At 39.0% G+C, this 14,333-nt stretch overlaps 1 protein-coding gene across 4 annotated transcripts in view; it reads left to right on the forward strand.

Moving 5' to 3' along the window:
* The window catches only part of cacna1c (calcium channel, voltage-dependent, L type, alpha 1C subunit), a 531,481-nt gene that overhangs the window by 436,130 nt on the left and 81,018 nt on the right, over positions 1–14,333 (forward strand). For all 4 annotated transcript variants that reach the window (XM_034163903.1, XM_034163900.1, XM_034163902.1 and 1 more), the window contains 8 exons: positions 2,177–2,264; positions 2,380–2,487; positions 2,563–2,615; positions 2,719–2,865; positions 3,934–4,135; positions 6,081–6,239; positions 6,365–6,475; positions 10,172–10,255. In XM_034163903.1, coding sequence (XP_034019794.1) covers positions 2,177–2,264; positions 2,380–2,487; positions 2,563–2,615; positions 2,719–2,865; positions 3,934–4,135; positions 6,081–6,239; positions 6,365–6,475; positions 10,172–10,255 — 952 coding nt within the window. The remainder of the gene's footprint in view (positions 1–2,176; positions 2,265–2,379; positions 2,488–2,562; positions 2,616–2,718; positions 2,866–3,933; positions 4,136–6,080; positions 6,240–6,364; positions 6,476–10,171; positions 10,256–14,333) is intronic.

The raw sequence follows: 14,333 nt of genomic DNA on the forward strand, positions 1-14,333 counted from the left end.
ATCAATTTATTATCTTGCAACTTGTAATTGTACAATCATACGTTGACCAGTTGGAGAGCAAATGATACCTTATCTCTTTTTTTAAAAACCTGTTCTTTAATTAAAAGAAAAAAAACTATATTTCTTTTGGAAAAATATTTCCTTTGTGTAAATCTGTACAAAGATTTAAACTTTTTTGGAAATTAAATTTAAATCACTAAACTTTTTAAATTTGACCTTCTGTCGGTTGACTAGTTAAGCGATAAGGCTTTTGTTGTACTGACCATTGGTAATAATTTCTTAAATGTGCTCCACACTAGGCTAAAATTCACTATATACTGTATATAATATAAAATATCCCAATCACCATCATTTCTTTAGCTGAGAACCTGAGGTTCTGTTGGACCTTTAGGACAAAGGTTTCTTAAAAATCCTCTTTGTTAATTTGAGGATCATTCCTTAATTATGCCACGGCTGTATGGCCCAAAGCTTCTTATATGTTTGTATAAAAGATTCTAAAAGTGTAGAATCCCTGAAAAGCCTTCAGTTAATTCAAAATGCTGCAGCTAGAGTACTGACGGGGACTAGAAGGAGAGCATATTTCACCCATATTGGCCTCTCTTCATTGGCTTCCTGTTAATTCTAGAATAGAATTTAAAATTCTTCTTCTTACTTATAAGGTTTTGAATAATCAGGTCCCATCTTATCTTAGGGACCTCTTAGTACCATATCACCCCAATAGAGTGCTTCGCTCTCAGACTGCAGGCTTACTTGTAGTTCCTAGGGTTTTTAAGAGTAGAATGGGAGGCAGAGCCTTCAGCTTTCAGGCTCCTCTCCTGTGGAACCAGTTCCCAATTCGGATCAGGGAGACAGACACCCTCTCTACTTTTAAGATTAGGCTTAAAACTTTCCTTTTTGCTAAAGCTTATAGTTAGGGCTGGATCAGGTGACCCTGAACCATCCCTTAGTTATGCTGCTTTAGACTTATACTGCTGGGGGGTTCCCATGATGCACTGAGTGTTTCTTTCTCTTTTTGCTCTGTATGCACCACTCTACATTTAATCATTAGTGATTGATCTCTGCTGTCTTCCACAGCATGTCTTTTTCTTGATTCTCTCCCCTCAGCCCCAACCAGTCCCAGCAGAAGACTGCCCCTCCCTGAGCCTGGTTCTGCTGGAGGTTTCTTCCTGTTAAAAGGGAGTTTTTCCTTCCTACTGTCACCAAGTGTTTGTTCATAGGGGGTCGTTTTGACCGTTGGGGTTTTTCTGTGATTATTGTATGGCTTTTGCCTTACAATATAAAGCGCCTTGAGGCAACTGTTGTTGTTGAGTTGGCACTATATAAATAAAATTGATTTGATTTGATTTAAAAGTTGCTTGTTACAGAATTACCATGAATTTTTTTGAGATAGTTCCTAAAGAGATTTGGCTTGTGGAAATCCAAAATTTTATATAAAAAAAAAAAAAAATCCCCTAAAACACCTCCAAGACATAAAAAAATAGACCCTATGTATGTTCTTCTTTAAATACAGTGAAAAATCCCCCAAATAACCCCACAACATAATGCATGAATCTTCCACAGAGCGCTGTTCCTTCCCGTTTAATCCTGAATAGCAAATCGGGGAGCATTTTGAAGCATCATAGTAACTTCTTGATCCATCTTTTGTCAGTCTTGAACAAACTTGGTATATGCAACAGCCATATACCATCGTTTGCACCAGTTTTGAAATCAGGGTCAAATTTTTGAACTGTTCAAAAATTCCGTCCCGATTCACAAAATCATCGCGAGTGCGTGGTAACTTCCAGATGTTCATAGTCTCAAAAGCATGTTTGACTTCTTTGCATGGGGTATTCCTACAGCTTGAAAGTTATTTGATTGCGCTTCATTGGAGTATAAATTTGAAGCAGAACCAGCGTTTGCTGTGGTTCTCGCTAAGGACGCAGCTCCTTACGTTTGTTTTCAGGCAAGTTGCCAGGTCTGCGCATTATAAGCCTTCCTGTTAGGATGCAAGTTGGATAAAAGCATTTCATACAAAATAATTTTAATTGAAAATAAATTGCACATTCAGTGCACTTTGTTTTTTCTTAAAATGGGGAAAGTTACATTCGTACGTTGTTAGCCGCCGTGTATGTAAACTCATCTCCATACCTGTAAACCAGATTGAGTTGTCAATAGTTTAATTCCAGGTGTGTTTCAGGTCCACTGCCATTAATGTGGTGAAGATCCTGCGCGTGCTGCGAGTGCTCAGACCGCTCAGAGCCATCAACAGAGCAAAGGGGTTAAAGGTCAACACAGACACAGAGATACACAAACATGAACAGCGTTTCAAAGTAAAGCTTCACATAAACACACACTCGCTATTTTATTCACTTGTGTATTTTGGCTGTTGTTGTTTTCCAGCATGTGGTCCAGTGCGTGTTTGTGGCCATCAGGACCATCGGCAACATCGTCATCGTCACCACGCTGCTGCAGTTCATGTTCGCTTGTATCGGCGTGCAGCTCTTCAAGGTAAAGCCGTTTGTGACAAGCCGCCGGTTAAATTGATGCAGCGCTGGGTGCTAAGTGTCCTTATGTGATCATCAGGGCAAGTTCTTCTCCTGTAGCGACAACTCCAAGCAGACTCAAGCAGAGTGCAGGTAAGAATTTAAATTGTTAAATTGGAAACTGTCAGTTAATCTGTCACTTATAGCAAAACTAGCGGATTGAATGTGACCGCTTGCGCCGACATCTGTGTTCCAGAGGTTCATACATCATGTATAAGGACGGCGATGTGGGTAAGCCAGAAAGAGCCCAGAGAACGTGGGAGAACAGCGACTTTAATTTCGATGACGTCCTGCAAGGCATGATGGCTCTGTTTGCTGTGTCTACCTTCGAGGGCTGGCCAGGGTGTGTAGATACACACAGGGCAGTGCACGTGAACTTTTACATGCATGTTGTGTCTACACTCTGTATTCCTATTTTTATTGATTCTGCTGGAGACTTATGCACTTGTGATTGGTCTCTTTGGTCTCTATGTAACTATTAGGGGTGGGCATCGCTTCCTTAAAAACTATACGATGCGTGTCTAGGCGCGTGGGCAACATCACAATTCAAGAATGATACTATTTACTATGCAATGATTTGAGGTGATACGATGCAGTCAGTGCAAATATTAGTTTGATGTGGACATTCATTTTCCATGATAAATTAGACTAAGCCAAAAGTGAGGTTGTGTACCTTCAAATACATATTTTATGAAAGACCAGGGGCCTTCTCCAGGTTTTTGCAATTGTTCACCACTGGGGGCAGCACCACAATAGAACAATGCTCACCAAAGAAGAAGCCCAGAAGAAGAAGCTGTTGTTAGCATAGCATAGCGTAGCATAGTTTTCCCAGCCTGACCCTGCATGAGATTCATTCATTCATTCATTCATTAGCATTAGCATTCCTTAGCCAAGGTCTGTAACTCTTCCCTAGGAATTATATTATTATTATAAATGTTTTGCTTTTTATGAATAAAGACCGAGTAAAATTCAATGAAAATATTCAATTGATAATTGCTAGTAAATGAATTCTCCTTGTAAAATTTACTTGACTAGGGGTTTTTTCAAGTAAATATCAGTCCAAATTTTTTTCAGCGTACTTTGCACTCAGGTTACGTGCCATGTAAATAAGAAATTGGAGTTGCACATGCCTCAAATGCACTTATGCTTGATACACTTTAGACCGTGTGCTACATATTGTCAAGATTGGCCCCAAGTATGGTTTGATTATCTACCGCAGTAACTTCTTCCATTGCTTAAAATGAACCTGAAGTGGATTGGCTGAGTAGTTCTGCATTGCCTGTTGCGACGTCTGTAAAGTTTAAGGAGATGATATGTTTGACCTGGTGACGTGTCATAAATCAGCATATATGTGTATTGTGATTTTGTTTTTATGTGTCCTCTAACCTCCATGTTTCTTCTCTTTCATTAGGTTATTGTACAAGGCCATAGACTCTCACGCTGAGGATGTCGGGCCCATCTACAACTACCGCGTGGTCATCTCCATCTTCTTCATCATCTACATCATCATCATTGCCTTCTTCATGATGAACATCTTTGTCGGTTTTGTCATCGTCACATTTCAGGAGCAAGGAGAGCAAGAGTACAAGAACTGTGAGCTGGACAAGAACCAGGTAAGGCATCGGGTGTTTTTTACACAATGTTTTGTTCAGTGTGCACACGCCACCGTCGGTGGAACTGCGCTTACATACTTTCACTCCCTATCTAATTGAAGTGTGAAAGTCAATCGGGAGCAACAGGAGGAGTGAAAGGAGGAGGGATGATTGGGGGAGCCAGGCAAGTTTATCCAACCGTGGATGATCCAAAAGGTTCAAAGCCCTCAAGGGCAGATTTTAGGACGGGTTGTGTCAAGTTGATTATGGAGTGGCATTTGCAATTTGGAAAATTATTTCCTTCCTGCATTACATCACCATAAGATAAAACATAGGTATTTAGCAATCTGGTAGCATGTGATGGTGTTGTGCCACATCCACCACATTACAGGGCTGTTGGGGATCCTGGATGGACACCATCCAAGCAGACAACCAGCCCATCATCTCTCAAAAGTATCCATCTTTCTACTGCAGCCAGGTGAGATGTGGGTGTGCCGTTGGTCTTCTCCTGCCACTGAGGTCCTCAGCACTGAGGCAACTGTGTGCTGGACTGTGTCCAGAGTAACACGTACGATGGCCAAAATATCATAGCCGACATTCCCTCAAAATACATGTGAGGTACTTCTCATGTTTGTCTCTTGAAGTAACCCTTTGTTTGACACAAAGTAATTCAAGCGATACTCAAAGGCCAAACACATCTGTTCACTGTCTTCAGTCACTGGTTAGAATCCAAGTCTCACAACCATACAGTAAAACTGGAAGCATCATGTTTGTCGACCTGCTACTGAAATATAACGAAGGTTTATTTCTCTGGATGCATAAGTCAAAACAGCAATTAGTGGTAATTTTCATAAAAAAAATGTTCAACTGGATCAAATAGAAACTTGGGGTCTCTCAGTAATTTAATCCCAAGATTTCTTGTCTAGCATTACTGCGATCTGAGCAGGGGGTGAATTGAGTTATTTTTGTCTATTACACACAAAAATTAAGATGGTACAACAAATGTTTCCTGCCATATGGCATGATGTGTACAGACGTGTGCATGTACGGCTGGTCAGACAGGCACAGCGCAGTGTGCTGTGGATTCATTGATGCAAATATTGTTGGGTCAGTTTAATCAGGTTGAGTCGCTATACAAATAGTGCAATCTGGAGATGCTTAGTTTTAGGCTGACAACTACGTGGGCACGGAGACATAACTGCACCATTGATTGAAGAGAAATCCGTCTAATTACAACCTAGGCTCTATTTTCAGATTAAAAACACTGCATTAGTAAGCAGAAGCTAATGGGCTATTTAATGTTATTTTCCAAGGCAAAAAAAAAAAAAAAAAAACTCAGAGTAGACTGCTTCTTGCTGCCACTGAACAGATGAAAACATCATTAGAAGTGTCCATATGCATGAACTGCTTCAACATACACATTGTTACCTCGCTAAATGTAAATAAACTTTTTTAAACAACTGGTTATATAGTTAGCCGTACCTTAGCCTGGATGTCACCTTCCATTGTGGCTGTCCCACAAAGTGTAAACAAGGTGAGTGCCAAGTAGGGGTTCATTGTCAAAGATCCATCCCCTCCACCTCATTCAGATCAGTGTACAGGAGCAGCGTTCACTTCTCACATGTGTATGTGGCGCCATAATGTGGCTATAAATGATAATGCAGGTTATTTTTTATGTCAGTTCAAAATATAAGTTGCAGGATCAACCAAACAAGTATAAAAAAACATGACTTACACAGCAATTATGTGATTTTTGTCCAACCCCTTTGCACCCACCACGCTAGTTTAGGCTAAGACGTCCCACTGTGTAACTGTCAATGTGTGGTTGGACATGTTACAAAAGTGTTAGCACTGTGCACTGCAGGCCAAGTGATAAAGAGGTTAAATACAACATCATCATGCAAGAGTTTAAGGAAAAGATCAGATTTAGTGCAGGATCACATATGTGTTGGTGTGTGTGTCACAGCGGCAGTGTGTTGAGTACGCCTTGAAAGCACGTCCATTACGCCGGTACATCCCCAAGAACCCCTACCAATATAAGGTGTGGTACGTCGTCAACTCCACCTACTTTGAGTACCTGATGTTCACCCTCATCCTTCTCAACACCATCTGTCTGGCCATGCAGGTGAGTTACACAAACGCACACGGACTCGTGCACGCACTCTTACGCTACACATGCACTCAAGAGAAGTTGCTGCCTTTCAGTGTCAGCTTAATCACATTGATGTGTTTATGTGTGTGTCTTTGCAGCATCATGGACAGACCAAAAATTTTAATGATGCCATGAATATCCTCAACATGCTCTTCACTGGACTCTTCACTGTGGAGATGATCCTTAAACTAATTGCCTTCAAACCCAGGGTAGGTCCTCCACGCTGACTGTAGAGTGCAATGGAACAGAACAGAATTAGATGAAAAACTGTTTGGTGTTGTTGATTTTAATCATTTATTATGGATTTTGGTCAATTTAATTCTCTTTCTTTCCGCATCCTGTTGCATCAGTTTAAAAAAAAAATGATGGGATATCTCATCCAAGTTAGAGTAATGGTGGGAAAAGCACAAATGATTGCAAAATATAATATCATTGGTGTTACACTGCATAGTTTGCAATACATTGCAAATCCAAATGTAAAACAAAAGTTCCATATTTGATTTAGATATTTACTAAACTGAACCAAATGTGCATGTAAGCAAAATCCTTACCATTGAAACTGCCCTGTAATTCATTTAGTTCCTGTTATATACTGTGAAAAAGTAACATTTTTGTTTTAAGTTTAAAAAGTTACTAAAAAAAAGGTAAATGGGCTGAACTTGAGAAGACAAGTTGAAACACTATATATATATATATATATATATATATATATATATGTGTGTGTGTATATGTGTATATATATATATATGTGTGTGTGTGTGTAAAAGTAAAAGTTGTAAAAGTTACCTTAAGTTGTCTTCTCAAGTTCACGCAACTCAAAATTTGAAGGCAACACAAATGATAGTAAATAAATCAGCTCAGGTGCAGCATTATTTATTTATTTATTCATTCATTCTTCAGTATTTTAAAAGCTTATCTTATATATATATATATATATATATATATATATATATATATATATATTTATTTATTTATTTGAATGCCCCTTTTTGTAACTGCTTTTGGAAATGTGTTTTATTTTTGCCTTTTTTTTTCTTGCAATGTTACTGAATTTGACCATTTATAGCATGATAATGTATGAATTGAATATTTTGAGACCCCAGCAGTGAGTGTGTTATGTCTGTTTAAACATGATCGTATATGCAGAGCTTGGGAGTGATACCTAGAACCGTGTTACATATGGCATACTGCAGATTCAGTAGTTAAAGTACTTCAAATAACCTTCCTTTTTCACAAAAATCATTCTGCATCATAAATAAAAATGTAACATTCCCAAGCTCTAAAAAAAAAGAGATATTAAAAAAACTTTGCATAATAGCTTCTTCTTCTGAACAGCTGCTGTGTGCAGAGGACCTGCTTCCTGACAGTTTTACTTTCCAGGTTTTACAGCCCTGAACACAAAATGTGACATAAATGTTTCTGTTAACACCTTTATGTTTTGAACAGGTTGTTACCAGCTCATCCTGGAACACTTACAGATATTTATCATCTCCAACCCTGAGATTCCCTCCAGGCTCGTGGTGTTACAACTGATCTTACCAAGAAAAAATAATAATAGTCTGTTAAAATTACTCTTCATGGATGTCTTTTAAGTTTTGTATCATGTGAGTAGATGCAGGTGAATTTTGTCAGTAGTGACAGTTCAGCCAGTGAAGGAAGGTAGGAATTAATAGCTCGCTGTTCAGCCATGTTTCAGGGATGTTTACCTACCGCAAGCAATCAATGAGATTTGTTTGTACATATTTGTAGAGATTTTCAAATATAAGATGCATTTCTGAACAATACGTCCTCCTGTTTTTAGCCACTTTTCACTTTAGGTTACTTTAGACACAAATTTTTGATAAAAACTGACAATTCTGATAATAACTAAATAAAAAATTACATAAAATGAACAATGGATTAGACATTTAGCTCACTTTATAATACTGCATGTACAACTTTTACGCTAAGTTGCAATTTACTATACTGCATTTTCACTATATGCCTTGAATGCAAAATACATGGAGCAGATTACAGCGGAACCGCCTCTCTGATAGAAGATTATCTCCCCGTTGAGATATTAAAGTGAACAACGTCAGAGAATTCTTCTCTCAAACTTTCTGCCATTGTCGTTTTGTCATTATTTCCGATCAACAATGTCTTCTTAGTCAGTGGTTCCCAATCCTGTGCCTCAGGGACACAATTTCTAACAATTCCCTGCTCCACCCTTAGTTGACTGATCAGGCAGGTGTCCTTAGCCAATCAAGAGCAAACAGACATCTGACTGAGCTAATCAGCTTTGGGTAGATAGAGATAAAAAATGTGCAGGGTAGGGGGTCCTTGAGGACTGGGATTGGAGCCACTGCTCTTGGTAATGCTCCTGTAGTTACAACACCTCTTGCTCCTATAGTTATAGAATACACATTCCGTGTATACTAAGTGACGTTATCATTCATGATCGTCTTTGAAAATGATTATCTACCTGAATATCGTGATTGAGAGGTTGGTGGCCACTGATGTAAAGTGACTTTCTTTATCGAAACCCATATTAATTTGCTTGATCATACTTTCTCAACCAGCTTTACATCTTAAATACATATAGATCCTGTTACACTGGTCTACAAATTTTTACAAGTTGTCTGCTTCAGAAATAAAATGTGCTGTTTATTATGGATTTTGACATATTGACTTCATATATGTGAATAAAAGTAGTTGATTGGCTACTGTGTCCAAGATATTTAAGTTTTTACATTTTGCATCTATGTATCGTATTTTTCAGAATATAAATTGCACCTGTTAACAAAGGCCTCTTGAAAAGAAATAACCCATATACAGTATAAGTTGCACCGGAGTATAAGACACACCTTTTTTTCTGTATTTTCAACTCATTAATTTTGTATTTTGCATTTATGTCATTTATTCTATTATTTTGTATTATTTGTTTAATGCTTTGAATTCTGGGAAAAACCTGCATAAATAATTATTGTAATTATGAATAACAAACTCATGATTTTTTTATATATAAGTTGCACCTGAGTCACAGGGCCTCCCAAAGTAGTAAAAAAATGTGACTTATACTCCAGAAAATACAGCACTTATGTTGTTTTGATTGTGGAGTTTTCATAATAAATCAGAAACATAGTTCTTTTCATGTCTGTCTGGTTGTTTATATAATATTTCACCTGTTCTCTTTTTGCAGCACTTTAAAAATCAGTCAAAGGGTTGCATATTAACCCTTACTAGCATAGTACTAACAAAATCTAGAGCAAATCCAGCATTTCAAACATCATTTTCATTATCAGTCGCCCAAAATTTTGGGCGAAGAGTTTGACTGTTTGACTATTGTTATTTCAGAAGAATTTTGGCTGTCTTATTTACCATTTTTACCATTGGCAGCAAAATCCGTGTAAACATAGCCATATGATAGGTTGGCAAATCCATGCACAGGGATTGTTTTCAAAATCTTCTCTCTTTTTTCCACCATTTAAACACCACTTTAATAGGAATGTCTAAAATGCAGTTCCTTCCACAAGTGCAGCACAGTAGCTTAGCGACTTTATAAAGAGAAACGGTGCTGTTTTGGCCTGAAGCGATGTGGATGCATTTTATAAACACTCACTTTGTTTGTCCCAGTGTTGATGACGAATTGCCGGCAATTGTTTAAGTAAATAATTTTAAAAAATCGGTCTTTCTCCGGCAAAATGGCCTAAAGACAGAGATGGACCACACCGTCTAACACGCCACCGCTAACAAAGCGAGGACGTCGGCTGCTCCTTGATGGCTGTTAATTCCGTTTTTAAGGTTTAAACACGTTTGTTCATCAAGCGTAAACGTGTTTTTGCAAACATTGTCCACCTTAATACGGCTGTTTTCCTTCTAACCTCCCTTTCTTACCCTCCTCCTCCCGCTCACCTCATCCTGTGTAGGGGTACTTTAGTGATCCCTGGAATGTGTTTGATTTCCTCATCGTAATTGGCAGCATAATAGACGTCATTCTCAGTGAGATTAACGTAAGTACGATGCCCCCCCCCCCTCTCTCTCTCTCTCTCTCTCTCTCTCTCTCTCTCTCTCTCTCTATCTGTCTGTCTCTCTCTCTCTGTCTTCTTACTCTTTCATTCCTGCCCCTCTCCTGTCGTTTGTGGCTGCTGTGTCCCACCCCCGTGCTCTAGTCTTTTCTCTCATCACTTCTTCTACCCTATCTCCTCCTACTCTTCCTTAAATCCAAAATGGCCCCTTCGGCGCCTGGATACCAACAAGTTCCTTCCTGGAATTCCTTAAAAAGACAACTCAAAGAAAAGTCAGCAGCATTTAGACTTTAAAACAGGGATTTTCTATCTTCCGTCTATTCAGCATCTCAGATGTTGGGTTGTTTTTTTTTTTGTTTCACATTTTTCAGACTGTGACATGTCCTCAGGTTTGATTACCCCCCCCCCCGCCTCCCCCAACAAAACTAACTCAGCTAACTCGCTGACCAATCACAAACAAGCTTTACGGCTTTTCATTTTCAACTGCAGCAAACGGTGCGTTTCAGTTTTCTGATTCTGTTGCAATTTGTTGTGTTCTCTTCATGTTGTTGACATTTTCCCCCCTCATGGATGAGCATGGCCAGCCGCTGCTCTTCCTCTGCTGTCCACCTGCCCTTTCTTTTACCTTTAAAAAAAAAAAATTTTTGTTGATTCTCTCCTCCAACTAAACTTCCACGCAGTGTAACTTTTTTATCTTATTTTTCTCCTCTCTTTTTTGGCATTTTTGTGTCATTCCCATTTTTTTTATTGTCTTATGTCATGTCCTTTCTTTTCTGTTCTTCCCGCCCCCTACGCAGCATTATTTTGTTGATGCATGGAACACATTTGATGCCTTGATAGTTGTGGGTAGCATTGTTGACATAGCGATCACTGAGATTAATGTAAGTAGTCCAACTCCAAAACCCTCCCTTTCCTGCCTGCCTGCTCCCTCCGTTCACTCACACACACCCACACACACACACACACACACACATACACACACGCTGGCCGAGTGTCTATACCCATCTCGCTTGCTTTCAAACAATTAGGAAACTTCAGCTGATTGAGTCTCGCTGTAAAAACAGTTAGATGTGGAACAAATGAAACAGCGCCCTTTGGAGGCTTTGTGCTAATTATTAACTTTATAATATCAGAATCACGGTTAAAGTTAAAATAGCCACTGAATTACAGTGATGCTGTCATTATATTATATTATATTATATTATAATGTAATGAATGAAAACTAACAATTTGTTAAAGTTTTTATTTTTTGCATTCATAGTTCTGCAGAAGGAATTCTACAACTTTGTTTAGTGTATTGTGTTGGTTTTCTAATGTTTGGAACTGCCCTTGATAGGTATTCGTACCTCGGCCTGCTGAGCATCAAATCTATTGCATTTGTCAGCACTGCCAAAATAATTGCATTGTTTCAGCACTTGGTTTGGTTTCACATTATTATTATTACTTTTTTTGTATACATGACACCTTTAATGGTGGTATATCCCGGCCTGGCACATACAGCATTGTGTTTTCTGGTAAAATCTGAACTTCTCCAAATGCTAAAATGGTGGAAATGATTGGGCACTTGAAGGCTGTGAAATTCCCAATTTATAAATCACAGGTAGAAACGATACATCCAAATAAGAAAATGAAGTTGTATGTTTTTTTCCCCCGTTTTGTTCAACAATGGAAATGTGCAGACGCGGGAAACAATTTGATTCATAAATGGATTTACCCGGAACCCATGAAATTTATGTAAATGTATGTATGAATTCATTTGCTGTCAGTGTGAAGGCGCTACAGTCGTAAGTGGAGCTGAATAAGAATAAATGTTCCAAACACAAGTCAAATGTTGAGAGTCTATCATCATACACTTCAGGCATAATTGGTGTTTTATTCGTGGGGTATTTTCAGTGCACTTTTGGTTGGAAAATACACCAAGAATCGATTTGAACTCCATCCCATTTGGTATTAGAAGAGATGGCGCTCGTGGTGTTTGGGATGAGGAAATTACATTGTCCTGTGATCGCTTCTTCAGACTGCACACGGGCCGACAAGGTGATATAACAACATAATCCTCCATATTATGAAAAAGGTAGACGCAACGTTTCTGCAGTCGTGGTAGCCACCAGATGAATTCCTCATGGGACACACGTTTGATATTTCAACGATTCTAGACTTGTTTCCATTTAAAACCAGATAACATCTTCAAAACGCGAGTCCGCAGCCGCAGGTCTGAGGACACAAAGCAAGGAGGAGACTGGTTAAGCGGCGTGTTCCCCTGTGATGGAATGCAGTCGGAGTTTCACCTCAGACAGCAGTGGTCAGGCATACAAATAAGGTTATTGTGTCTCAGGGGTGCGTAGGATCAGCAGCTTGTTTTCTCACCTTTAGAAAGGGAATCCGTTTGTCCCCACGAGAAGACGACGGAGCTGTTTATGAGTGACATCGGGTAAATACCAAAGTGCTTTTGGATATTCAACGTTTCAGTGAAGATTGCTTTTACTTTTCACAAGAATGACAGAAATAAGTCCAGTTTTATCTGAACTATATATAGGAAAAAAGGAACTATGTGTTTTTTTTTCAAGACATTGATAGCTTAGCTATGTTGAATAAGCTCTATTATACATGGTTTACATTAGCATGTTTCCTGTATAACTGGGCCAGAGATATACCACTGTACTTTGTCATCTATACAACTCACCAATGTTGCACTTAATCTCTTGGTTTGCTTGGTTTGCAGTTTGCTTTTGATTTGATTGATTGGTGTGCAGTTATTACTGAATGAATCCTTATTTTCTTCTCTCACCTCTAACCTAAAGGCATGCCCCAAGTCTTTTCTCCGCTGGTGGATCGTAATAATTTGGGTGATGAAATGCTCGTGCTACTTTTTTTAATATTATTTTTTTAAGAAACCCTCCGCACTTGAAATCCGAGAACTCTTGACTATTTTTTGGAGTGGGACCCAGTTATTTGTTCATTTTGAATGTTAGCACGTTGCTGCATTTCATCTGGGATTATAAAAACCAACGAATGACGTTATTGAAAGCCGTGATTACAAACGGAAAGCTGGCAGCAGCTACATACCTCAAGTTTACTGCATTCATAAACGCACAGTGAACTGCAGCCACGGGCCAGCTTTTAAAATGGTATCACTTCGCCTTTAGTGAATAATGAATGTCCAAAATGTCCTCTTTGAGTGCACACACTCTTCTGCTTTGACTTACATGATCTGCTCTTTATTTGTGATTCTTGAATCAGACGGTGCCCTTAATCCTGGGTCTGTAATTGTCGCCAGAAACCTGCGGGTGCTTCTTAAATCTTTTGTTTTGGTTTGAGTAGAGTTAGTGTGATCCGATTGGTAGTGGATTGCTCTGAGCGGTGTCTTGCAGGCGATGCATTTATCTCTCTTTTCCTGTCTCTTTGGAATGCCTCCTCTTCTCCACCATCTCCCTCTCTCTGCCTCTTCCTAAGCCTTTCCCAGTTCACTTTCCTCTTCTTTTATGGATGTTTATCTCTCTCTTCTTTCTCGTTGGTTTGCGGTGCTGCTTGCACACCTGAAATGCAAGCTGGGTAATGTGGGTTTCATATTTTTATGCAACCTAAAGACATCAACCAGTTGACTACTGGAATAAGTAGTTGCAATATTTTTTTTATTATTATTCTGGTAAATTCAGAAATTAAATCAAGTTGGGCTATGATTTCAGTTGTTACAGCTAAAGCTGCTCTTAAATCTGACAGGCCGGGCTACAACTCTGGGCTCCTTGACTAATTTTCCCCCAGTAGTTCTTGCCTGGATGTGTTTGGTGCAGAGTCCTTCCGAACAGGCATACCACTCAACAGAAGTTGGAAAAAGTCTTTGTTTTCTGATGTTCAAAAAGCGGTTTAGTGACCTTGACTTCCCAAATGATGCTGTGATCTTTTCAGAATAAATGGATACCCTGATTGAGAAACTGAGCCAGGAAATGGAGTGTCTAGATTTGTGATTGTTCTGGATCAAGACTATGATCCAGGCTTTCATTGCCTTCTTGGACTCAGCCATCAGAGGTGTATCTGTATGATCTGAAAGTGTTGGACTTGTCAA

Source organism: Thalassophryne amazonica, chromosome 22 (assembly GCF_902500255.1).
Source record: "Thalassophryne amazonica chromosome 22, fThaAma1.1, whole genome shotgun sequence".
Taxonomy (NCBI): domain Eukaryota; kingdom Metazoa; phylum Chordata; class Actinopteri; order Batrachoidiformes; family Batrachoididae; genus Thalassophryne; species Thalassophryne amazonica.